The sequence below is a fragment of the Sebastes fasciatus genome, chromosome 19 (genome assembly GCF_043250625.1).
Source record: "Sebastes fasciatus isolate fSebFas1 chromosome 19, fSebFas1.pri, whole genome shotgun sequence".
NCBI classification, from domain to species: Eukaryota; Metazoa; Chordata; class Actinopteri; order Perciformes; family Sebastidae; genus Sebastes; species Sebastes fasciatus.
In genome coordinates this window covers 1,930,424-1,955,367 of record NC_133813.1, presented here as the reverse complement: position 1 = coordinate 1,955,367, position 24,944 = coordinate 1,930,424, and the positions used below count along the sequence as shown (strand labels likewise).

The following is a 24,944-nucleotide window of genomic DNA, read 5'->3' as shown; positions in this document are numbered from 1 at the left end:
GTTCTCGCGTACTTGCTCCACCTCTAGACGTGAACGCGCCCTGTTCAGACCGCTCCTCTGCCTGCCTGCCTTCACTCACACCGCGCGCGTTCTCGCTCCACCTCACGTGCATGCTGCTCACTCCACACTGCAGAAGAGTTAGTTTAGCTCTGAGAATATCTAGTGAATGTTCAGTGGACGTTTGTGCAGAAATAACTGCTGCAGCTCCTCCAGACCAACAGAGGTTTCCCGTGTCTTGTGAAGTGAAGGGGCTCCGCAGAGTTACGTTAGCGTCTCCGACCAAAACTCCGGCGTCTCCCCTGTTCCCTCCGGCCGCGGTCGGGAGGCTGAGGCAGGAAAAGCCAACACTAGGATCAGCATTGATTCATGGAGAGACCTTGGTCTGGTCAGCTAACATTACTGCCAAGCAGCTGAAATATAGAGTGATATTGTGCTTTTAGCTGATTGAATCGTGGATTTGTAAAATCAAGACACCCCTAGCTATAACGACAAAATGTTGTTTAAACAAGAAGGTTTTGTGACATAACAAGATAAAGTGATATGTTGTTATAACAAGAAAAGATCCTGGTAAAAACTGAATAATTCTGTATCCAGTAATAACAAGAAAACACATGTCACAATAACATGAAAAGTATCTTGTTTTAACATAAAAAGGATGATTTCTGTCACAGTGGCAGCAATTAATGCTGTAAAAGCTTTCCCAGATCTCAGTAATTAACCTGCACAGTGTGTACAAAAATAAGACCCTTGTTGTAATGAAGCCAAATGATCCTTTAAGAGCCACTCGGTTTAAAAACACACCAGGACGACTCCACCATCAGCGGTGATTATTAAGAGCTCGCTGCTAATTGGCTGAAGACTCTTCTGCTGCAGGTAAAATGCAGCGTCTGTGATCTCAGATGTGTCCGCCTCTCAAATCCCGGCGCTGGCTAAAGCACACTGCACCGATTTAATGATTTCCTGTGTGAGAACTGACGAGCGCCAACACACACACACACACACACATACACACACGGATCGATGTTATCTAAGAATTAACGCTTGAACTGAGCTCGGGGTCAGTGAGTGGAATGACCTGAAACTGAAAGCGGAGCAGATATCGACCCGACCAATCAAGTATGACCTCTGAGCAGATGTAGACAGGCAATCTCCTCTCTGCTCACACACACACACACACACACACACACACACACACACACACACACACACTCTGACACACATATTATGTAAATAAGCTTGTTAGCATCCATATCATTTACACTTTAAATGTACACTCTTATTAGCACACTCGGCCTCATTAAAACCGACTCTCTCTTATCAACTTATGTAGAATGTGTTTTCAAATTTGCGACATAAAATAATAATTCCTAACGTTTATCAAATGACTGTTTTGATTAATTAAGTCTAATTCTCACTGAGTTTAAGGATTAAATGTCAACTTCCTTCAACTAATGATGCAAAACAGTGGAGGCAGCATTTTCAGGGAGAGAGTTAATTAAAGTTAATTAATTAAAGCTGGCTGATTGGAAAAGCAGTGAACAGGAAATAAGTGCTAGTAAAAACTAATTCGTTTTTTTTTTTTTGCCCTAAAAACACCAAAAGTACCGACCTGGTTTAAGGGAAGAGACTTTTCTTGAATGTGGTTTGAACTTTAAGAGCCATCAAGTATCTTCTGTCAGAACATAAAGCAGTAAATCATATATATATTTTCTTTTAGGGTTTTATATTATTCTGTAGCTTCCCAGCGGTGAGCGGTCGACCAGCAACTCCCCTGATCTGTGAGGTCAAATTATTGTTTTTGTGAATTTGTCTTGTAGCTTTCAACGGCGATATAACTGCTTCAGCTCCCCGTCAGAAAGGGCTGTCTGATGGCGAAATAAAGCGGCGAAAAGGTGTCTAAAATGTGTTTTTCTGCTGCTCCCGTCCACAGTCGCTTTACCTCGCCATCAGACAGCCCTTTCCGACGGGGAACTGAAGCCGTTATATTGCTCTCTTCAAAGCCAACCGACTCCATTCACAAAAACAGCTCCAAATTAACGCTAAATTTTGGCGAGGAAAAACTGGCATGGACATTTTCAATGGGGTCCCTTGACCTCTGACCTCCAGATATGTGAATGTGTGAGGGTTTTTGTCCGAAAAAATATCCAAAAAAAGTCAGAAATATCCCCAAAAAATTCTCAAAATGTCCGAAAAATGTAAAAAAAAAAAAGAAAAAAAAAAGAAGAATCTGAAAAATGTCCGGAAAAAAAAATCTGAAACATTTTCGAAAAAATGTTTGAAAAATCAATATTAAAAAAGTCTGAAAAATGTCTGAAAATTGCAAAAAAAAAGATGTCTGAAAAATATCTGAATATGTCAGAAAAAAGTCTGAAAAAAAGGTCTGAAAAATTTCCCCAAAATTTTTTTGAAAAATATATATATAAAAATTTAATAAAAAACTTTTTATTTATTACTTAAAGGCTACAAGCCTCTGTTTTTTGTAATGTTCAAATGTTTTAATAAAGTAGTGCGTGTTGAATTACATGGGATTTATTCATTTATTTATTTATTTTACAGTGGTACCGAATTGGTATTGAGAATCGTGTAAATTCACTGGTATTGGTATCGACTGCTAGATTTCTGGTATCGTGACATCCCTACTTCAGATACATGTCAAACTGTCTGACAGAGAGAGAGAGACAGATAACAGCTGTGAAAGATCTGCACTGCTTCTGGTTTAAGACTCAAAAGTTGATGCTCTCTGACATCACGGTTTCAAGCCACAAGCCTCAGCTGTGTGTGTGTGTGTGTGCGTGTGTGTGTGTGCGTGTGTGCGTGTGTGTGTGTGTGTGTGTTGTCAGAAGCAGGTGCTACTGCAGCCAGCCATGACCAGCTCCGTTGAGCAGATGGCATCATCTGTGAGCTCTTTTTCCTTCACACCATCCTCCATCCTCTCTCTGGTCCTGTCCCCCTCCCCCCCATTCCTCCATCATCAGCAGCCTGTTGGTGCAGCTGTGCTTCCTTCTCCACCTCCCATTCGCCACGTCAACTTTACTTTTATCCTCCCTCCATATTCTCACATCCCTTTCCTCTGTTTCTCTGTGAAGACATGGCCTGTCGGTGTTTCTCCCTCGGGCAACACGTGTGATTAATGAGCGATAAATCCCGTTTTCTCAGCCGTATAAACTGTTTCCCGACTGCATTGTAGCACAAAAAAACAACAAAGATTTATTCCTAGAGAGCGTCTTCTTCTTTTTTCCACAGTGAGAAACGCTCTTTTTATGGTCTCATCCACCATCGAAGAACACAAACTCCCACATCACGGGTGGAAAAAGAACTCAGATCTTGTACTTCAGTAAAAGTAACAGTACTACAGTGTAGAAATACTCTGTTACAAGTAAAAGTCCTGCATTCAAAATCATACTCAAATCAAAGTAGGTTAGTATTAGCATCAAAATATACTTAAAGTGACGAAAGTAAAAGTACTCATTATGCAGAATAATATATTGTATCATAATTATTGATGTATTAATGTGTTTATCACTTTAATATTGCAGCTCGTAAAGGTGGAGATTATTTTAATTATTTTTGGGATATTTTACAAATCTTTGTCTGATAATTTCTTAATATTTTTCTGATTTTTTTACTGATATTTTTGGGATATTTTACTGATATTGTTTGGGATATTAAAAAAAATGTCTAATACTTTAATATTATTTCTCTACAATTTTAATAGTATTTTTTTGATGTTTTATTAATATTTTTGTTAATTTTAATAATATTTTTGGGAAATGTTATTTGTTCATCACTTACTGTTGTCGCTGGTTGAGGGTGAGATTATTTTAATTATTTTTTGGGGTATTTTTACGGATTTTTGACTGATCATTTTATTAATATTTTTTGAATATTTTACAAATTTTTGTCTGATAATTTCTTAATATTTTTCTGATTTTTTTACTGATATTTTTTGGATATTTTACTGATATTATTTGGGATATTAAAAAAAAGTCTAATATTTTAATATTATTTCTCTACAATTTTACTAATATTTTTTTGGATGTTTTATTAATATTTTTGTTTATTTTACTTTGGGGAATTTTATTTGTTCATCACTTACTGTTGTCGCTGGTTAAGGGTGAGATTATTTTAATTATTTTCTTTGGTATTTTTACGAATTTCTGACTGATAATTTTATTAATATTTTTTGAATAATTTACTATTTTTGGGATATTTTAAATTTTTGTCTAATACTTTACTAATATTTTTTCTGCAATTTTACTAATATTCTTTGGATGCTTTACTAATATTTTTTTGATATTTTAAAATTTTTGGGGATATTTTATTTGTTCATCACTTTAATGTTGCAGCTGGTAAAGATGGAGCTAACTTAAAAAAAAATAATCTGTATCTTGTGAATTTTCGCCTGATCATTTATTAATATTTTTCTGATATTTTACTATTTTTGGGATATTTTACTTATATTCTCCAAGTGCCTATTGGATGAACAGTTCACTTATTAGGACATACAGACAGACAGAGATTCCTTGTTTTATAGTTAGATACAGCAGATTATTTTTTAAATGTAACTCAAATATGTCATCTGTCATGTTAGTTCAACTATTGAAAAGTATGTTTATGTCCAAGCTTATATCAAGGTCTACAGCTTTCTACTGTGAAAGCTGTACATTTTGACATCACAGAATCTCTCCTGTTCTAAAGTTTACGGGACCTTGTTGCACTCGTTCACCGTATTTACAGAAGACGCTCGTCACATTTGTTGTGCCAAAGCTCCCAGATGGACATCAGCGACAGAGAGATGACTATCAACACCTTCTGATGACCCAACCTTCACATGAACATCAGCGATTACGTTATACGAGAATATGTTTGTCACGGCAGCGAGCTGATCTTAGCGTGAGTAAGAGCGTCTCTTGGTACGTATGTGTTCAGAGTGTGACAGTGTGAGGAGAAATGTTTTAAAGTAGTGCGTTCTCTGCTGCCACAGCTTTGGGACTCTGTGTGTCTTCTTATGTGGAAACATTTAATCCTCAAGAGGATTAAATGTCCTCAAAAAGAAGGAAGGAAGAGGGAAATATTCCCGAGTCAGAACATTTTTAACTTCTTTTCAGGGCTGCTTCAGAGTGCGATGGTGGGTTTAGGGCTAAGATTAGAACGGGATTAAGTGGAAATGTCAGAGTTAGTGGTGGTAAAGGTTAGGATTAGAAGGAATGGTTAGAGACTGAATACAGTTTCTAACAAGTACGCAGCAGAGCTACAAATGTGTGTGCCGACGTGTACGTGTTTGTTAGCCGCTCCGCCGAGCAGAAACAGCGCCGTGTGAGTGCACTCGCAGCCACAAGTCATTGAAACTCTCCTCACACTCCTGCCTGCCTCCAGTTAGCAGCGGGAAGGGCTGACGGGGGGAGGAAGACGAGGACGGGGAGGAGGAAGAGAGAGGAAGAGAGGAGGGGAGTGATGGAACAAAGTGATGCCAGTTGATGCCAGAGGAAACAGACGGCTCCATCTCTCCACAGACCCAAAACACGCCTCTGTTTCCAACACATCCACGACAATCACGGCTACCCACTTTCTGTTTTATCAAACTAAAACGTCAGTGTTGTTTTACTAATAATGGAAAAAAAAAGTAGTATTGTTTGATTTATTATTCTAGATGTTTACTTTATTTAGATTAGATTTTGGAGTGTTTTCTTTTGCTAGTTATTTAGTTTTTTTTGTTTAGTATATTTATTTTTTTGCGTAATTAGTATTTTGTTTTCTTTTGTTCATGAATTGGGTAAAACTGTGGGCATACGTGGTTATATAGGTAGGTAGTCAGGTAGGACCCGCATGCACCTGGGTGGGCTTATGTTTTTTTGTGTTCGTTTGCTTTTTTTGGCTAAATAAATCATCAAAAACATGTATATTTTGCATGGACATCGGACTATTTTGCTCTTGCTATTTGCACTTACTCAGTGCGGTGCGTCAGTGGCCCTTTGATTTAAGTCTGATATTATTGCATGTTTTTAACCCTTTAAATACAAATTTTCTGAATTTTTACATCATTACAGGCTATTTTTTACTGATTTTATTTCCTATTAATTTCAGTAATTTATGAAAAATCAAGACAACTGCTTCCAGAGATCTGCTTCTGATCAATTATCCATGCAGTAAACATGCTACCATCTGTATTTTTGTTGCAGTTATGTTTATGTTTATGAAGTTATAAGCAGGGACTGTTGGGAGAGACGGACTCTGAGATATAAGAGATAGAAGAGCAGTGCTTGAAGTAGAAAAAAATAAGTGCCAGTAGTCTCTTATTCACATATTTATTCCTATTTATTCATTATTTATTGAGGCATGTTATACCGTGTCAGTCATAATCAGCTGTGGTTTTGTTGTATATTTATATAGTATATATATTTATAGTATAGTATAGTCGGGTATCATTCAGGTCAGGACGCTCCAACATATTATACACAGACACATTCTGAATTTATACACTGAATAAAAGATACAAGGAGATATTAGGTTTGAAGGTTTTTGACTTAAAACTATGCAAATTTACACCATTTGAGACCATTATTAGGTCTATTACTAATTAAATGATTATTTGTATTATTTATCACAGCCTTCGTCTGAACATTTAATTCTCCTGGAAATGTTTTCTCTGTAAAATCGTATTCTATAATTTAAAAGAGCAGATTCAGAAATTGTTTAAATAATGTTTCATTAATTATATTTGTTGACAAATTAAAAAAAGTAATGATGACGAACAGGTTACTAATTATTTTACAAAAAGGACGCCCTGTTTCTATTTATTCCTGTCGCTCAAATAAGTTTACAGAGGCTATTGTTGGCTGTGTTGTTCGCAGTATAAAACGTTCGTTTTCTGTTTCAAAAACACAAATGTCGGAAGAGAGCGAGTATTACTCGTCCATCTTTTAAGTGGTTACGTTTCCAGTCTGATCTTGACACAGCTGATAGGGACGTGGTTCGTGTACATGACGTAACTGAAAGTGCATATTTAACGGTGTGGACAGAGAGTGTCTGATGTCATTATGAGTAAATAAAGAGACCACAAATCTATTTTCTTATTTTGTTGGTTTCTTATTCTGTCAATATGAAGACAGTAATATGCATCATTACAATAAATTATCAGTTCTATGTTATTATAAAAATTATAAGATGCATTTCTAGGGGGTTCGGTCAGCTTCATCCTGCATTAGAACAGTACGCAGTTAAAGTAACCAAAGAGCTGAAAACACTGAATTTGTCAAAAAAAAAAGAAGTATATTAAGTATGTATGATTGTTAAAATACAAAAAGAAGAAGAAAGAATTGTTTTAAAAGTTCCTAAAACTCATCTCTGCAACATTCACAGGAAATAATCTGATCAAACTGAATCATCGTTCGATTTGTTTCTAATGTGGAAATATTTTTTAGGGGATGTAAGCGGTGATGATGGGATGTAGGAGGTGACGACGGGACGTGGTGATGCCGGGACATACGCGGTGACAACGGGAGGTAGGCAATGACGCCGGGACGTAGGTGATGACAACGGGATGTAGGTGGTGACGCCAGGACGTAGGTGACGCCGGGACGTAGGCGATGACAACGGGATGTAGGTGGTGACGCCAGGACATAGGTGACGCCGGGACGTAGGCGATGACAACGGGATGTAGGTGGTGACGCCAGGACGTAGGTGACGCCGGGACGTAGGCGATGACAACGGGATGTAGGTGGTGACAACGGGACGTAGGCGATGCCGGGACGTAGGCAATGACAACGGGATGTAGGTGGTGACGCCGGGACGTAGGTGACGCCGGGACGTAGTCGATGACAACGGGATGTAGGTGGTGACAACGGGACGTAGGTGGTGACAACGGGACGTAGGTGACGCCGGGACGTAGGTGACGCCGGGACGTAGGCAATGACAACGGGATGTAGGTGGTGACAACGGGACGTAGGCGATGCCGGGACGTAGGCAATGACAACGGGATGTAGGTGGTGACGCCGGGACGTAGGTGACGCCGGGACGTAGTCGATGACAACGGGATGTAGGTGGTGACAACGGGACGTAGGTGACGCCGGGACGTAGGTGACGCCGGGACGTAGGCAATGACAACGGGATGTAGGTGGTGACAACGGGACGTAGGTGACGCCGGGACGTAGGCAATGACAACGGGATGTAGGTGGTGACGCCAGGACGTAGGTGACGCCGGGACGTAGGCGATGACAACGGGATGTAGGTGGTGACAACGGGACGTAGGTGACGCCGGGACGTAGGCAATGACAACGGGATGTAGGTGGTGACGACGGAATGTAGGTGACGCCGGGATGTAGGCGATGACAATGGGATGTAGGTGGTGACGACGGAACGTAGGTGACGCCGGGACATAGGCAGTGATGATGGGAAGTAGGCAATGACGACGGCATGTAGGTGATGTCGGCTGGACGTAGGCGATGACGACAAGACGTAGGCAATGTGACATTCACAGGAAATAATCTGCTCATCCAGATCACTCATTTTACACAAACTTCCTGCAGTGATTGCGTTCACTATTTGGGTTAATTGAACAGTTTATCAGTTGTTCTGTACTGTTATTGTTATGCATTGAATATAACATGAAATATAGCCATAAAACATGTCACTTAGTCAGGGGTTACTCAATGATAGAAAAGGGGTTCCTTAGTTAAAGACAAAAGTTGGGACTGGGACGGCACTGATCTAAAAGCTTGTCTTTTGGTCGAATAAAGTAAAAAATAGTCTGAAATGATATAATAAATGTGTGATTTGCATGTTTTAAAAATGCAATTTCATTATCATCATGTTTGAAAAATGAGAATATCTGAAAAAAACTGTTATTAAATGTCCAAGAAGCTGATTAATTAACTTCAGAGGCGGCTGAGATAGAAGTGGAGTGATCTCATAGAGGGTGTGTTGAGTGTCTCAGGTCGCAGGTATGTGTGTGGAGCTCTGTGCTTTTAATCCATGAATAAAAGAAAAGGTGGATGTATCTCCTCACCAGCCACATGAATTGTGAAAGGAGGCAGAGAGCCGAGCTGAGAGGGGTCAAAGAAGAAAGGAGGAATGCTTTTAGCGTGAACCTCGGGGTGGCCGTGACCCAGATGTCAACACGGAGAACATTCAGTAATAAATGATGAGGCGGAGAAGAAATAAAAGTGATGAAGAAACTCAAGCTGTATTATTGTCAATGACATAACTCAGCAATAAATAACATTTTTTCTTTTCTATTCATCTTCTGATGTTAGATTTATTTCTTGCATTGTGATTCAGATATAAAAGCTGAGTGCACCGCTGAAGCTTTTACGCCATAGAATAGTATATGTGCTCTAAAAGCACAACATCGACTGTTTCCCTGATGTCCATTATACTCTTTATATAGGATGTTAAAGCGAGGAGCCTTTTCCAAATGGTGTAATAAAAACATATTTGACTTTAAGGCTCCGATCAATCAGAGCTGACCTTAGCGTCGATCGATGACCTGCTCTATCTTTCAGAGATGCCCAGCGGCAGACCTTCATGAGTAAATGATCAAAAGACAGTTTTGGCTGAGTAAAGATTGATTGAAGCAGGTCAGGAGATCCACGAGGTAACGACAGAACCGGGCTAGAACGCTGTCAACCGGCAGAACATCTAACACATGGATTTATATTAGTATGTAACAGCTGCAGACAAGCAGAGACATGATCCATAACTGCTATTCAGTGTCAAATCACAGATGTCCTTTCAAACCTTGTTTGGTCCAGACTTCAGGACCTTTCAGTGTGATCCAAACCAAAATCACAGGTGTGAAACTTCCCCAGACCAAACAGCCGAACCTTGGTCCAACGAAAAGAGGTGGTCTCGGTTCGGATCAAACTGATCCGCGCCGGCTTCGAAGCTTCGCAGAACTTTGAATATTTCTCACCGAAGCTTTAAATCCCCCAAAAAGACAAGACAAGACGTAGGTGATGGCGACAGGACGCAGGTGATGACGACAGGACATAGGTGACGACGACAAGACGTAGGTGATGATGACAAGACGTAGGTGATGGCGACAGGACGCAGGTGATGACGACAGGACATAGGTGACGACGACAAGACGTAGGTGATGACGACAAGACGTAGGTGATGGCGACAGGACGCAGGTGATGACGACAGGACATAGGTGACGACGACAAGACGTAGGTGATGACGACAAGACGTAGGTGATGGCGACAGGACATAGGTGATGACGACAAGACGCAGGTGATGACGACAGGACGCAGGTGATGACGACAGGACGTAGGTGACAATGTCAGGACATTAGAAACAACGACAGGATGTAGGAGATGACAACAGGACACAGGTGATGACGACAGGATGTAGGTCATGTATAGTTCTTTAATGCACTCGCATCATTGCAATGTGAAACCAGAACTAACCGGATCAAATGCATAAAATCTCACAAAAACACAAACCATGGTTCTGACTTTCAGGTGTGAAAAGATCCTCAGTTTTGTTAAAACAGTTCCTGCATCTGACTGCAAAATGAACTAAGGCAAGAAAATGTCTGACTGTGATGGATTATCTACTACGAGCAAATTTCAAGTCTCTGCAAGTTGATTTTATTCTACCCAGAAACTAATGGAGAGAGCAGTGATCGCCTGGAGGCCAGCAAATCAATCTGAAATATAAAATACAGCAAAATAAAAACATGCAAAAACCAACAGGAAGGTCATTACTCCTGGTTTCTGCCTTCCTATCAACAGCTGACTCATTGAATTCAGAATAACCTCCCTCTAACTAACTTATGAAACTATCTGGTAAACAGAAGAAGAAGAAGAAGTGGATCAATAACAGCCGTCCTCCACATCAGAGCATGACTGGCAGCCATCATCCTGCAGGAAGCTGCAGTCTGGATGAAGGCTTTGCATCTCCTCAGCCTCTGAATTCATCCTACATCACGCTTCAAAACTGCTGGACCATAAATTTCTGAAAAGCTCAGAGGGGCTTTGTCGGTGCGAGAACCCTGCAGACCCCGTGACAGGAATCAATCAATCAATCCCCCCCCGACCGGCCGGGCAGCGGAGCGGAGCAGCGCTGATACATTGAACCTCACGGACCAGACTGCAGCCAATCACACCCAGACATCATCCCTATCCCACAATGCTCAGCTCGTCCCCGCAGCCCTCTCAGACCTACTGGAGTTAAAGTACGAGGGGAAACAAACAGACTGACTCGACAGCATGACAGGCGTAGCTATCAGTGAGCGTCGCGCCGCGCGGCGTGGATTATATCACACACACACACTCAGTTTGTGGAATGCGTCAACAGACCTACTTCAGTGGGATTCCCGTATCAAAGGCAGATAGATGAGGGAGCGGAGCGCTGGCTTAGCGTAAGCTTTGAGGCAAATGGGAACTGAAATATTAACCTTTTAAAAGGCTTTGGCTGCAGACACACTTGATTGTGCCAATCTGCTTTGAGTGAGTTTGACAAGGCAAAGTGTCACGGCGAGCCTCTATGTGTGTGTGTGTGTGTGTGTAACTCTGTCACACTGAAAATCCAAATTGTCACTCTAATCCCAGACAACCGTATCAAACCTCTCTTTGGATCACAATTCATCATTTGCCACGGAGCAAAAATGAACAACATTTTGAATGCCCCTTTTCTCCGCGCTGCGGTGGAAGCAGGCATTAAATATAGATTTGTCTTCAACAGAGCAAATATTTGTCTTTCTCTGAGAGAATTTGAGCAAGAAATGTGGCTTGTTCTTGTTCCTCCGTGGCTTATCGTGGACGTTTGGAGGCTCTGGACTGGTGAGATGCTGACATCAAACCTCACTTATCAACCGGATGCACACTTCTGTACTTAAAGGAACAGTTTGACATTTTGGGAAATATATAGAAGCTTTCCTGTCTGTCCGCTAGATATGAAGCAGCCAGGAGATGGTTATCTTAGCTTAGCTTAGCATAGCATAAAGACTGAATGCAGAACCGTCACTAAGAGACAACACCCCCCCAACCACAACCTGTTCACCCTGCTGCCGTCAGACAAGAGAAACACAAGGATCTGCTGATGAACCAGCAGACTACAGAGCAGCTTCTCTCCACCTCAACTCCACCTCACCTCAACTCCACCTCATCTCCACCTCATCCTCCACCAGAAATAAAAGACATGGAACTTTCTGTTATGCTGATTTTGCACATTAAAATACCCTCATTCCCACTAGAAACCAAAGTCTCTCTTGGTATGGATTTTTATATAAGTAGCTGTATATACTCACAAAATTCCAGACACTTTACACACACACATAGAACACACAACATAGTATATACAAACATTTAAATTAGAATAGAAGAAAAGAAAAGAATATATACATCGCCTACGTCCTGTTGTCGTCAGCTACGTCCTGTCGTCGTCGCCTACGTCCTGTCGTCGTCACCTACGTCCTGTCATCGCCTACGTCCTGTCGTCGTCACCTACTTCATGTCGTCATCGCAGGACAACAGGACACAGGTGTGACAGGACGTAGACAACGACAGGACAGACTGCGACAACAGGACATAGGCTTTGACGACAGGACATAGGCGACGGCGACAGAACGTGGGCGACGGCGACAGGATGTAGGCGACGACGACAGGACGTAAGCGATGACGACAGGACAAAGGCGACGACGACAAGACATTGACGACGACGGCAGGACGAAAACGACGACGACAGGACTTAGGCGACGACGACATGACTTAGGAGACGACGACATGACTTAGGAGACGACGACAGGACTTAGGCCACGACGACAGGACTTAGGCCATGACGACAGGACGTAGGCGACGATGACATGACTTAGGAGACGAAGACAGGACGTAGGAGACGACGACAGGACGTAGGAGACGACGACAGGACGTAGGCGACAACGACAGGACGTAGGCAACGACGACAGGACTTAGGCGACGACGGGACTTGGGCGATGACGACAGGACGTAGGCGAAGAGGACAGGACTTAGGCGACGACGACAGGACTTAGGTGGGGACAACAGACACAGACACAAAAACCAAAACTCTACTGTCAGCCATGTACCATCATTTACCTGAAAACCTATTTTCAGGTTTTCTTCTTGTTTCTATGTTGTGCTGCATCACTGTGGCTCCATATTAGAGTTCCCAATGTCTTTCCTGTTATCTGCAAGTCTTCATTTGATCGTTATGTAAAGTGTCCCCATGCTGGATCTTGCTCTACTTATTTTTTGGACAAGCTACTTGATGAAATGCCAAATCAAACAGAATCTGGCTGTGCTGAGGCCCGTTTAGCATTTAGGCTTCTCAGCTGCAATAAACTGAACTGAGAGACAGTTTGACATTATGTAAGATATTGACAAGCAGCAACAGGCGCACTGATTACTTAACCGAGCCGGAGTCACTCGCAGTTTCATTAAATTCAATCGTGATTACTAGTTGTACAAATTCAACATACTTTACTTGAGTATTTACATTTTGTGCTACTTTATATTCCACTACATCTCAGAGGGAAATATTGTAAATATGTAATAATATCAATAAAATATCAATCAGATATCAGCTTGTTGCAGATATGTCGGGATCAGTGAATATGTAGGCTGATAAGTAACAAACAAAAACACCAAACTACTTTAGGTTTGAGGTCATTTAGAAACAGTGTCCCCGTTTAATAGTTTGTCTTGTTTATTATAACACTGTAAAATGTTGTGTTTAATATCTTGGTCACAATTAAAAAGGAAAAAAAATTATCTGCGGGATCTTCATCAAAATAAAAAGTTTGTTAAAAAAGTTATTATTATTTATTACATTTTATTTATATATTTCTTTTTCTTACAAATGTAATATTTTTTTGTATATATTTATTTTATTTTATTTTTTTAGAATTGTTTTTTTTTTTCAGAATTGTTTCTGTTTTCTTATTTTATGTCATCTTTGTATGACTGATGTGCATATTGTAAAATAAAAATGGCAAGTCATAAAAAAATAATATAATTTTTATTTATTTCATTTCATTTATGTATTTCTATTTCTTACATATGTAATAATTTATCAAATTTTTTTAAAAATAATTTTTCAGAATTGTTTTTTTTTCAGAATTGTTTTGTTTTCTTATTGTATGTCATCTTTGTATGACTGATGTGCATATTGAAAAATAAAAATTGCAAGTCATTAAAAAAAATTACAATCACCGTAAATATAGTGATATTTTTTAAACTTCCAAACATCGATATCAGTATCGGCCTAAAAACTATAATCTGTTGTATTTCCTCTTTACAACCAGTCCAGTCTAATTATAACATTTAACATGTACAGCTATGTGGGTGAGCTTTACGTACATTTCTCCACATTCCCTCCAACGCCTCGAAGATGCAGATGAATCATATTCACTCGCACATTTAGATTTTTTTCCATGCATACTTTGATAACTGAAGATCCAGCAACGGAGACGGATAACAGAGGAATAGTTTTAGTTTCAACCGCACACACACACACACACACACACACACACACACACACACACACACACACACACACACACACACACACACACACACACACACACACACACACACACACACACACACACACACACACACACACACACACACACACACACACACACACACACACACACACACACCCAGGGCTTAAAACAGACATACATACACAAAGTTAAGCTTCAGTTAATTGCTTCTATTGTAGAGAAGTGTCAGCAGCATCCTGCAGCCATCCTAGAGGATAATCCTGGATACTCTCTCACACACACACACACACACACACACTTTCAAACAGTCACACTGGGTCACAAAGGTCTGAGCAGTCCTGCTGAGGTGGAGACATCACCGGCGCTACGACCTGCGCCTGCTTCAGGCGTCCTGCTTTGATGTCAACACAGCGCACAGAGGAAGGTTAGCACCAGGAGCTCATCAGAGGAGGCACATCGCCCCCCCACCTCCACCACCACCACCACCTCCCCACACACACACACAGCTCTGAATAATTCACCGGGTGTGTTGCTGTCTCTGCTAAGTTTGTTGCAGAAGCCCGGACCATATGTCAGAGTGTGAGAGGCCGAGAAGATGCAGCTCTCACTTCAGGTCCTAATGAGCGCTGGGACTAATTGAGATGGCAGCTAGTTGCTTCGTCTACTCTCCTCCACCTGCAGCAAACACAAACAAGGATAAACACTCACTAATATAAAGAGGAATCAGGACAAAGACCCCAGGAAGACTGCTGCTGCTGCACCCACATGTAGCTTTCACACTATATTAGTCTTTTAAATCTTTTACCCAACGGACCCAGTACCCAGTTCAGCTGAGCTGTGTGTTAAAACACTGCCTTTAAAAACTTCATAAATTGCTGTGGTGGTCTTTTTTCTGCAGTGATTCTAAAAGACGAGGCCTTAACGCGACTAAAACAACACTAGCTAAACTTTAACCGCCTCATTACTTGCTTGTATTTCAACACCTGGACTCTGTGTCCACTCTCTGATATTTCATTAATTGTAGATGATTTGGGAACTTGCCATCCAAGTCAGTTTATTCCAAGTATGTATTCAAGCATACATACATCCATACGTACATGCATACATGCAAAGAAATATTCATAGAGTGCTGGATTGTAGCATAAGCTGGTCTCTGATGAGAAAGTCTTTTCAGTTTTTGGCCAAAATTTCAAAAATGTTGGGCACCCTGGACTTCTAACCCTCAAAAGGCACAGCTAAACCACACTGTCAACTATCAGACCAAATGCAAAGTTCCTAAGTTAAATAGTTTCTGAGTTCTGCTCTGGAAAACGAAAGTGAGACACGCGAACAGACGAACGGATGGAAGGACGGAGGGAAGGACGGAGGGAAGGACGGAGGGAAGGACGGAGGGAAGGACGGACCGCGGAGCACTATTTACCCCCGACTACATTGCAGCGGAGGCATAATTATGTTTCGGGGGAAACGTATTTTCTCCTGGATTAGAGTCGCAGTTTGAAACAGTTTTACAGACGTGATTAACGTTGTAAATTGAAACAAAACAAAATAAAAAACACAGGTTTACTTTAGGTTTAGTAAAGAACATAATTTCTTGGCTTAAAATGACTAAATGTTTGTTATGTGTGTTAAACTTCGGATGTAAATTAAAATATGTGAATGTTGACTGTTACTTTCAAAAGGGATGTTTGTTCATCCATCTCCGACCTCTTTCCTACGCAGATTTCCGCGGACTATCTTTAGAAACATATTTGTAGTTAGGGGTGTAAGAAAATATCAAAAGACGCGAGTATCGCAATATTATATTTTGCGATACTGTAACGATTCTCCAAAACACTGTATTGATTTGAATTAACCTCTTAAAAATCCAAACCCCCGCCATCCCCGCTAGTCCATCTTTTGTGTTTTTTATTGACGTGTTTTCTGTAGTTGTTTCCTACATGTTTTACTGAGTTTACTTACTTTTGTTAAGCCCAACCATGACAGTTTCCCTTACCTTAACTAAGTGTTTTTCTTGCCTAAACTGCAGACGTTTGTGTGGCGTACAAATGACACCCAATAAGGCTAAAGTGCGTCCTCATGACACGCAGAATGTGGGTGTAATATGGTGGTATTTATACTCCTTCCTGTGAGACCGGGTTGTGCTGTTACATACTTTAATGGACTCCAGGTTTGTACTTCCTCAGAAAACAGCGTATTATCTCTTCATTAAGAGCACAGTGATCTGTATAATCATGTTAATCAGAGACTCATATTCCGGGGAGCTCTCCTTGAAATGAAAGGTTAAACCCCTCTAAGCCCACCTGTGCTTCGCTGCCGCTGATTGAAACGGGGTCACCTCCAACTTCCCGTCTTGTTTCTGCCTCCTGCTTCAGTCTTATAAGCACCTCTTTTCTTCTTTCTACCTGCTGAGTCTCTGCCACAACGTCTTCCAATCAAACGTCACTCACGGAGAGACTGTACCATATTTCAAAGGGATGTTAACGAATACAGATACATGATCAGAAACTCTGAAGAGATAAGAATAGCATTCAGATGTTTGTATTCAAACATCACAACACTTCTTCTCAGACTCATAAGTACTCTGATCTTTTACTTAAAGGTTTAATATGTCACTTTTCCACATTAAAATGTCTAAAAACGACTAGACCTTTGTTATATATTTAGTCGAGTTGTGTTCTGATATTATCCAAAATGTTTCCAACACTTTTCAAACCAGAGAAATCTGTACTTTCACTAAAGCTGTCAATCGATATGTTGATTTAATGGACAGATCTGTAAAACTGAGTTTCTCCACAAAGAATCACACAAAAGCACCACTTTAAATCTGCTGTTTACCAGAGATGTGCTCATACTGTATGTGTCTTAGAAATAAATCATTCAGCGTGAAAAAAGCATAGAAAATGACTAATTGACTAAAAAAGACTAAGACCAGAACAACAGATTATCAGAATAAGAGGGGGCAGTCCTAGATTTGAATCAAGTTAACGGTACGTTTCGTTTGTCTACGGCGCACATTTTTTAACTGAAAATGAAAATGTACCTTAAAGGGAGATTTGTCAAGTATTTAATACTCTTATCAACATGGGAGTGGACAAATATGCTATATGTAGGTATATATTTATTATTGGAAATCAATTAACAACACAAAACAATGACAGATATTGATCCAGAAACCCTCACAGGTACTGCATTTAGCATAAAATATATGCTCCAATCATAACATGGCAAACTGCAGCCCAACAGGCAACAACAGCTGCAGGGACGCCTTTGAAAATGGCCATGACAGTTTTTCCTCGCCAAAATTGAGCGTAAGTTTGTGGCGTTATTTGTGATGGTACTAATGGATTCTTTAGGTTTTCTAGTTTCATATGATGCCAGTGTCTTCACTTTAGCTTTAAAACTGAGCCCGCTACGACCTAAAAATTGCAAGCCCTACTTTTTATCCAGTTTCAAGCCACATTTTTACAATAGACTTTTTAGATCTTGGTGGTTTTTAACTCTATATTTTAACTGGATGAAGGATTTTAGTCATCAGCTCGGCTCGCCGCCCCTCCAGGACGTCGTAGAGACACTGATTTTTAACGTGAAGCTGCTTTATTTGGTGTTTTTACCGGTTGACGGATACGGAACGGATATGACGTCACGTTACTCAGACTACCACAATAAAAGCGGTAACTTCCTTCTACCTCCACATAGACTCAAATGAAGCAAATATATCAGTTCTGGCATTAAAAAATCTATTTCAAAATAATAAATAAATTGCGATACAGTAGGTGAATCATTTCTTTTCCCACCCCTAGTTCTTATTGCACACTTTTGTCTTCCACATTATCGTGTCATTCATACGCCTTTTCGTGCGACCAGGCTGAATTACAATACATATTACTCTGAAATGGGTCCTTCTGTATAATTAGTACTAGATTTACTTTTACAGATAGTATCATACTCTGCTGTTTTTTTCTTTCTCAAACTTGCCTTCGTGTTTCTTTCCGCCTCAGCCTCACTTCCCCTCATTCTGCGTCTCTTTCTGATGCTTATTCTCCAAAAAAGTTTGCAGCCCGAGGATCTAGTTGTATAATAAGGCCAGAGTTACTCAACCGTAGGAAACAATCTCCTCCGTCTCCCCCTCACTTCCATTTTTCTCTCCTCTCACTCACAAGTAATAGGAAGGCAACAGAAAAAGAGAGAGAGAGAGGACTGGAGGAAGGAAGTTGAAGAGGTGATGTGATGAGAGGAGAAAGCCGAATTACAAGATGAAGAGAATCTATATTTCTTTAAAAGTAAGAGGACATTACAACAAAGTTTGTGCAACAACACAACAACAACTCCGGAGTGGGTCGATGAAAGGACTCCATGTTGGATGGAACTGCAGTCGGCTTTGTCTCCCAGCCGGAGCTCTTCAATCTGTACTCGGCTGTCTTTCTGACAGATTATCACTCTCACCCCGAGAAATTAGACCACGCACTGATCCAGCCTATCTTCATACACACAGGCACAATCATTAAAACACACTAACTCACACACACACACATACATGCACGCTAACACGTAAACACACACTTACAAGCCTGCTCTGTGACATTACATCTCTGCTGGGTGATCTCATTAACCACAGACACCGACGGTGAGATGGAACCACTGATGCAGAGCATGATACACAGTGTGTGTGTGTGTGTGTGTCTACAGTAGGTGTGTGTGTGTGTGTGTGTGTGTGTGTGTGTGTGTGTGTGGTTGCATTTACAGATCGAACATTTGTGCATGTGCGTGGGGAGAGACAGGAGTGACAAGGATTAACAAGAAGACTGAAGCATGCTGGGAACTGATGGATGAATCCATGTGAACATGCGAGTCCTCAGATATTCAACGGCTCCGTGAGACCAACTGTCACTACGGATTTTCAAAATAAAATCAAAGAGAGAAAGTGATGAAATCTTCTGGAACAAAAGCTCAAAGGATCACATGACAGCCAAGCACTCATCTAAAATCAGCATGCTTACAGAGAAAGTATAAAGCTGATTAGAGCTGCAGCGACATGCTGAATTAATCTGAAGATTATTTCCTCGATTAATTGTTTAGTCTGTAAAATGTCAATTAAATCCCAGAGCCCATGGTAGCCAGGTCAATTGGAAAGCAGCGAAAAAGAAATGAGACTTTTACCCGGTTAAATAAAGGATATATGTTAGGGATGCACCGATTTATAGACCGAACATCGGTATCGGCCGATTTTCGCCTCGTTGACTGCAATCGGCAAATAAAATGACATTCACCGGATGGCAGTGGCCGATGTTTGTGTGGTGTGTTGCATTCATTTTGTGCCGGCTAAAATGATGTGTTGATAGCTGCTGATTTAATTAACTTTAATTTATTTTTTTACATTTCGTTGGGCTGTGTAAGTACTGAAAAATAAATTCCTCTCATTGAGTAGTTGTATACAGGCGTAGTTATTTTAATTATGAACGAAGATTATATTAAAGTACGTTTCAGAAATTGAATTGGTACGATTTAATTTGTGCTCATTCAAGATATGAATGAAGGGCTGAATGACTTTAAGAGTAAAGACAGTTCAGTTAATATTTTATAATGAAGAAATCTGTTTCCATGGCACCAAAGAGGGAATAAATAACAACAACATAAACATCTGTATTGGTCCGTAATTTTGCAAGAGGTGCATCATCCCTAATGTATATATATATACTGTATATATATATAGTCTTTTATAGTCTTTATAGTCTTTTCAAAAGTCTACATACACCGGTATATATAGAGAGAAAAGCAGCAATTTCTCACATTGGAGAAACAAAACAAGTTTAAGGTTTTAACTGGAAAAAAAATAAAAAATAGCTGCGATTAATTTTCTGGTGATCAACTTAATAATTGTTTAATTAATAGTTTCATCTCTAAACTTGATTTGAACAAAATTAAACAATTAAAAAAGAAAATAGGCTCAAATAAGAAAAAAAATCAGGGTATTAATCCAAAGCAGGAAGTAGTTTGACTTCATAATCTAAAAATAAAAATGTCAACATGATAATGGCATTTAGAGCCTGATTACTCATTGTTAATTAACTATACTGTAAAAAAAAGACATTTTCAAGACATTTTACATTTTTTGTCTTTATTTTAAAATGACAGAATTTTTTTTTTTAAATTACATGTTTCATTTGTGATTCATATGGTCTTAGATTTACAGTATTTTTAATAAATAAAATGTAATTATCTGTATTTTGATCATTTTTAAAGATAATTATTCTGTTTTTTAGATGCTTATGACTCTATTTTAACAATTAATTTATGTTAGAAGAAAAGGATTTCATGGAATTCTAAAAATATTTCTTGTAAAAATACAGACTTTTTTAGCAAAACTATACGAGTTAATGTAAATTTGGGCTTTTGCAACGTAAAATGACATGTTTCATTTGTGATTTATATGTAAATGGTCTTACATTCACGGTGTATGACTATTCTAACAATAAATATATGTTAAAAGTAAAATATTTCTTGTAATATTACAGTAATAAAGGCTAATTATATAAAGATAATTACTGGGTTTTTTTTACAGTTTATTTATGTTAATTAACGGACAGGATTTTTATGTTTTTAACAGACATTTTCTGGTAATTTCCGTTATTTTACACTTTTTTTTTTACAGTATATAATTACTATTAGTTACTATACTGTCTCCTATAAATTAAACATTACTGTTGACTTTTCAATATTAAACTATATTAAACCACAATGTTTCCTAAACCTTAACCAAGTGCTTTAAAAGCCCACACACAACAATGAGATACTTTAGCTGCCACACTGCTGCAAAATAGTAGTAAAAACATGAATAATAATAGTATTATCAGTGGTATTTATAGGTGGAGGAAACAACTACTTTGGACAGATGCACAACCAGAAAACTACACCATTAGACCTGATGCACTACACAGTGCAACACAGGAGATAATCTGCCCGGAGACACGCCCTACCTGTTCTCCTGCTCAGGTCCCCGGATGTTAGCGCTGTCAGTTTAGCAGCTAACGTTAGCTATGTTTAGCTCCAGTTTACCGTGTTGTTCTGCTGCTTTCATGGTCGGTAATCCTCTCAGAAAGATGCACATCATGGGGTCTCTTCCTGACCAAGTAACATCCCCTCCGAATGATAACACACAAAGGAAGCGAAACAAAGCGTCTTCTCTGGCAAGCTAGCCGTTAGCAGCTAGCCATTTTGTCCTTGAGAACCACTCCGCGTTAAATCAGGTTGTTTTAAACAGTTAAACACTTAAAAGTTTGGTTCATAATAATATCCCGCAGCTGGTCGACACCGACGTGATTAATCCAAAGTTTTTTTTCCAAAAGACAGACTGTTAAATGTGTAGAAGATGATCCACATGGTTTAATGGTGACCTTCAACTAGAAGATTCACTAATGTCTGACTGACAGCTATCAGCCAATAGGAAGCCGAGGACTCGCCCCCTCAACAGCCAATCAGATTGCAGCAGAGCGAGCCAATCAAAACTCCATCTTAAAGCTATTATATCAGCCACTGAGATAATGATCAATAACAGCAGCAACAGAGGATGTTTATAGTTAATAAGTTATTAACCAATAATAAAGCCATTAATTCAAAGCTAATAGCAGAAAGTGGAACCAAAGGAAAAAAAAATCAATTCAATTCAATTTATTTTATATAGCGTCAAATCATAACAGAAATGATCTCAAGACGCTTAACAAAAACATACTCGACTCAAAACATAAGTAGACAATGTTTTTGACGACGACCAAAACCAAAATGGTGACGGCCAAAAACCAAGATGTCAACTACCAAAAACCAAGATGGTGACGGCCAAAAACCAAGATGGCAACTACCAAAAACCAAGATGGCGACTACCAAAAACTAAGATGGCGAATACCAAAAACCAAGATGGCAACTACCAAAAACTAAGATGGCGACGGCAAAAACCAAGATGGTAACGACCAAAAACAAAGATGGCGGAGGACAAAAACCAAGATGGTGACGACCAAAAACCAAGATGGCGATGGCCAAAAACCAAGATGATGACGACCAAAACAAAGATAGTGACGGCCAAAAACCAAGATGGTGACGACCAAAAACAAAGATGGCAGAGGACAAAAACCAAGATGGTGACGACCAAAAACCAAGATGGTGATGGCCAAAAACCAAGATGGTGATGGCCAAAAACCAAGATGGTAATGACCAAAACAAAGATAGTGACGGCCAAAAACCGAGAATGTAACGACCAAAAACCAAGATGGCAACTACCAAAAACAAAGATGGCGACTACCAAAAACCAAGATGGCAACGGCCAAAAACCAAGATGGCGACGGACAAAAACCGAGATGGTAACGACCAAAAACAAAGATGGTAACGACCAAAAACCAAGATGGCGACTACCAAAAACAAAGATGGTGACGGCCAAAAACCGAGATGGTAACGACCAAAAACCAAGATGGCGACTACCAAAAACCAAGATGGCGACTACCAAAAATAAATATGGTGACAACCAAAAACCAAGATGGTGATGGCCAAAAACCGATATGGTAATGACCAAAAACAAAAATGGTAACGACCAAAAACCAAGATGGCGACTACCAATAACAAAGATGGTGACGGCCAAAATGCTGAACTCAAGGCTTCAAAACGACAGTCCACAAAACAACGGTGACGTCACAGTGACTACGTCCACATACAGTCTATGCTTTGTCCAATCTGGTAGGAACACGGTAGAGCAACCGATATGGATATGAAGGACTCATTCTAAGCTGACGAAAACATTCTTCATTTCAGGTGATGAAAACATACTTATTAATATTATATTACATTTCTGCTAATAGATCCACTAAAATATTACACACTGGTCCTTTAAACGCCATTAATTTAGATTCAATACCAGAAAGTGGAACAAAAGGAACAAAACACAAGTAGCCGATTGTTTTATGAAGACGTTTAAAGAGAGATGTTTCCAGCATCATCAGCATCAGCATCATCTCCCGCCTCCAGCTGCAAACATCAACTTTCTGAAGCTCAGACTGGACGGATCCCCCTCTAACTGCAGAGACCTGCTCTCTCTCTCTCTCTCTCCTGATGGAGGCTCCCACGCACAGAGTGGGCTCTGGTCCACAGGATGCCTGAGCAGCCTGGACTGTTGTGCCAAACCGGTTGGAGCAAATAGCACCGCAACAGCAACAGCGTTTATTTCAAGACTTCAAAGGCTGCTTCAGTCTCTCTCTCTCTCTCTCTCCACCCCTCTCTCTCATCCACGTCTCCAAACAGGAGACAGGAGGGATGCCCACAAACACGAGTTGTTGTTGCAGCGTTTAAACTGCTGCTGTCATTGTGATTGGACAGCAGCCAACACAGAGGACACACACAGATTAAAACATGCTTTATATAAACTGTATAATATATATTATATTATATATATGAGATGATAAATACCTCCAGCCGAGACGCGGCTCCACAGCAGCCCGATCCACAGCACCGCGGACAAGGTGACGCGGAGTCCGGGTACCATGGCGACACAAGCCGGTTAGAGGGAGGAGGTGGAGGTGGTGGAAGAGAAGGTGGAGGTGGATGTATGGTAGTGTAGAAGCTGCACAGAGTCGGGTCTGGCTGCTGGTCTGCAGTGAGGTGGTACTGGAGCCGGTTCAGAGCGTGCCGACGGTCCGCATGTCAGCGCAGCATTCTCCTGACTGCAAGCAGAGCTGATCCTCCTCCTCCTCCTCTCTCTCTCTCTCTCTCCCTCTCTCTTTCTCTCCCTCCCTCCTCCACACACAGACCTGACCTCAATGGTAATGAAACTTTTGCTCAGTATGTGTGTCAGGGTGACTGTTGTGGGCTGCAGTAAAGATCAGGACGCACTGAAAGAAGATGGAGATGGAGGTGGAGGTGGAGGCTAAATAACACTGTCCCATGTGGTGCAGATTTACTGGCTGGATGTTTGCAGGGTGGTGCTGGGTGGTGGTGGTGGTGCTGGGTGGTGCTGGTGGTGCTGGGTGATGGTGGTGCTGGGTGGTGGTGGTGGTGGTGGTGCTGGGTGGTGATGGATGGTGCAGGGTGGTGCTGGGTGGTGGTGTTGGGTGGTGCTGGTGGTGCTGGGTGATGGTGGTGCTGGGTGGTGCTGGGTGGTGGTGGTGCTGGGTGGTGATGGATGGTGCAGGGTGGTGCTGGGTGGTGGTGTTGGGTGGTGGTGGGTGGTGGTGGTGTTGGGTGGTGGTGGGTGGTGCTGATTTACGAGCCATCTCATCCCGAACTGGTAATCTGTTTAAGTAGCTGTATTTCACCGGAGCAATCTACTGCATCACAAAGCCTTATAGAGCTTTATAGAGCTTCATAGAGCTTTATAGAGCTTCATAGAGCTTTATAGAGCTTTATAGAGCTTTATAGAGCTTTATAGAGCTTTATAGAGCTTTATAGAGCTTCATAGAGCTTTATAGAGCTTTATAGAGCTTCATAGAGCATTATAGAGCTT

General features: G+C 40.5%; 1 protein-coding gene across 2 annotated transcripts in view; it reads right to left on the bottom strand.

Annotated features, from left to right (window-relative positions):
- Positions 1 to 24,198, bottom strand: part of sez6l (seizure related 6 homolog (mouse)-like) — a 63,934-nt gene extending 39,736 nt beyond the window's left edge. For both annotated transcript variants that reach the window (XM_074618420.1, XM_074618421.1), the window contains exon 1: positions 23,912 to 24,198. In XM_074618420.1, coding sequence (XP_074474521.1) covers positions 23,912 to 23,987 — 76 coding nt within the window. In that variant the 5' untranslated portion in view covers positions 23,988 to 24,198. The remainder of the gene's footprint in view (positions 1 to 23,911) is intronic.
- Positions 24,199 to 24,944: the final 746 nt, after the last annotated feature.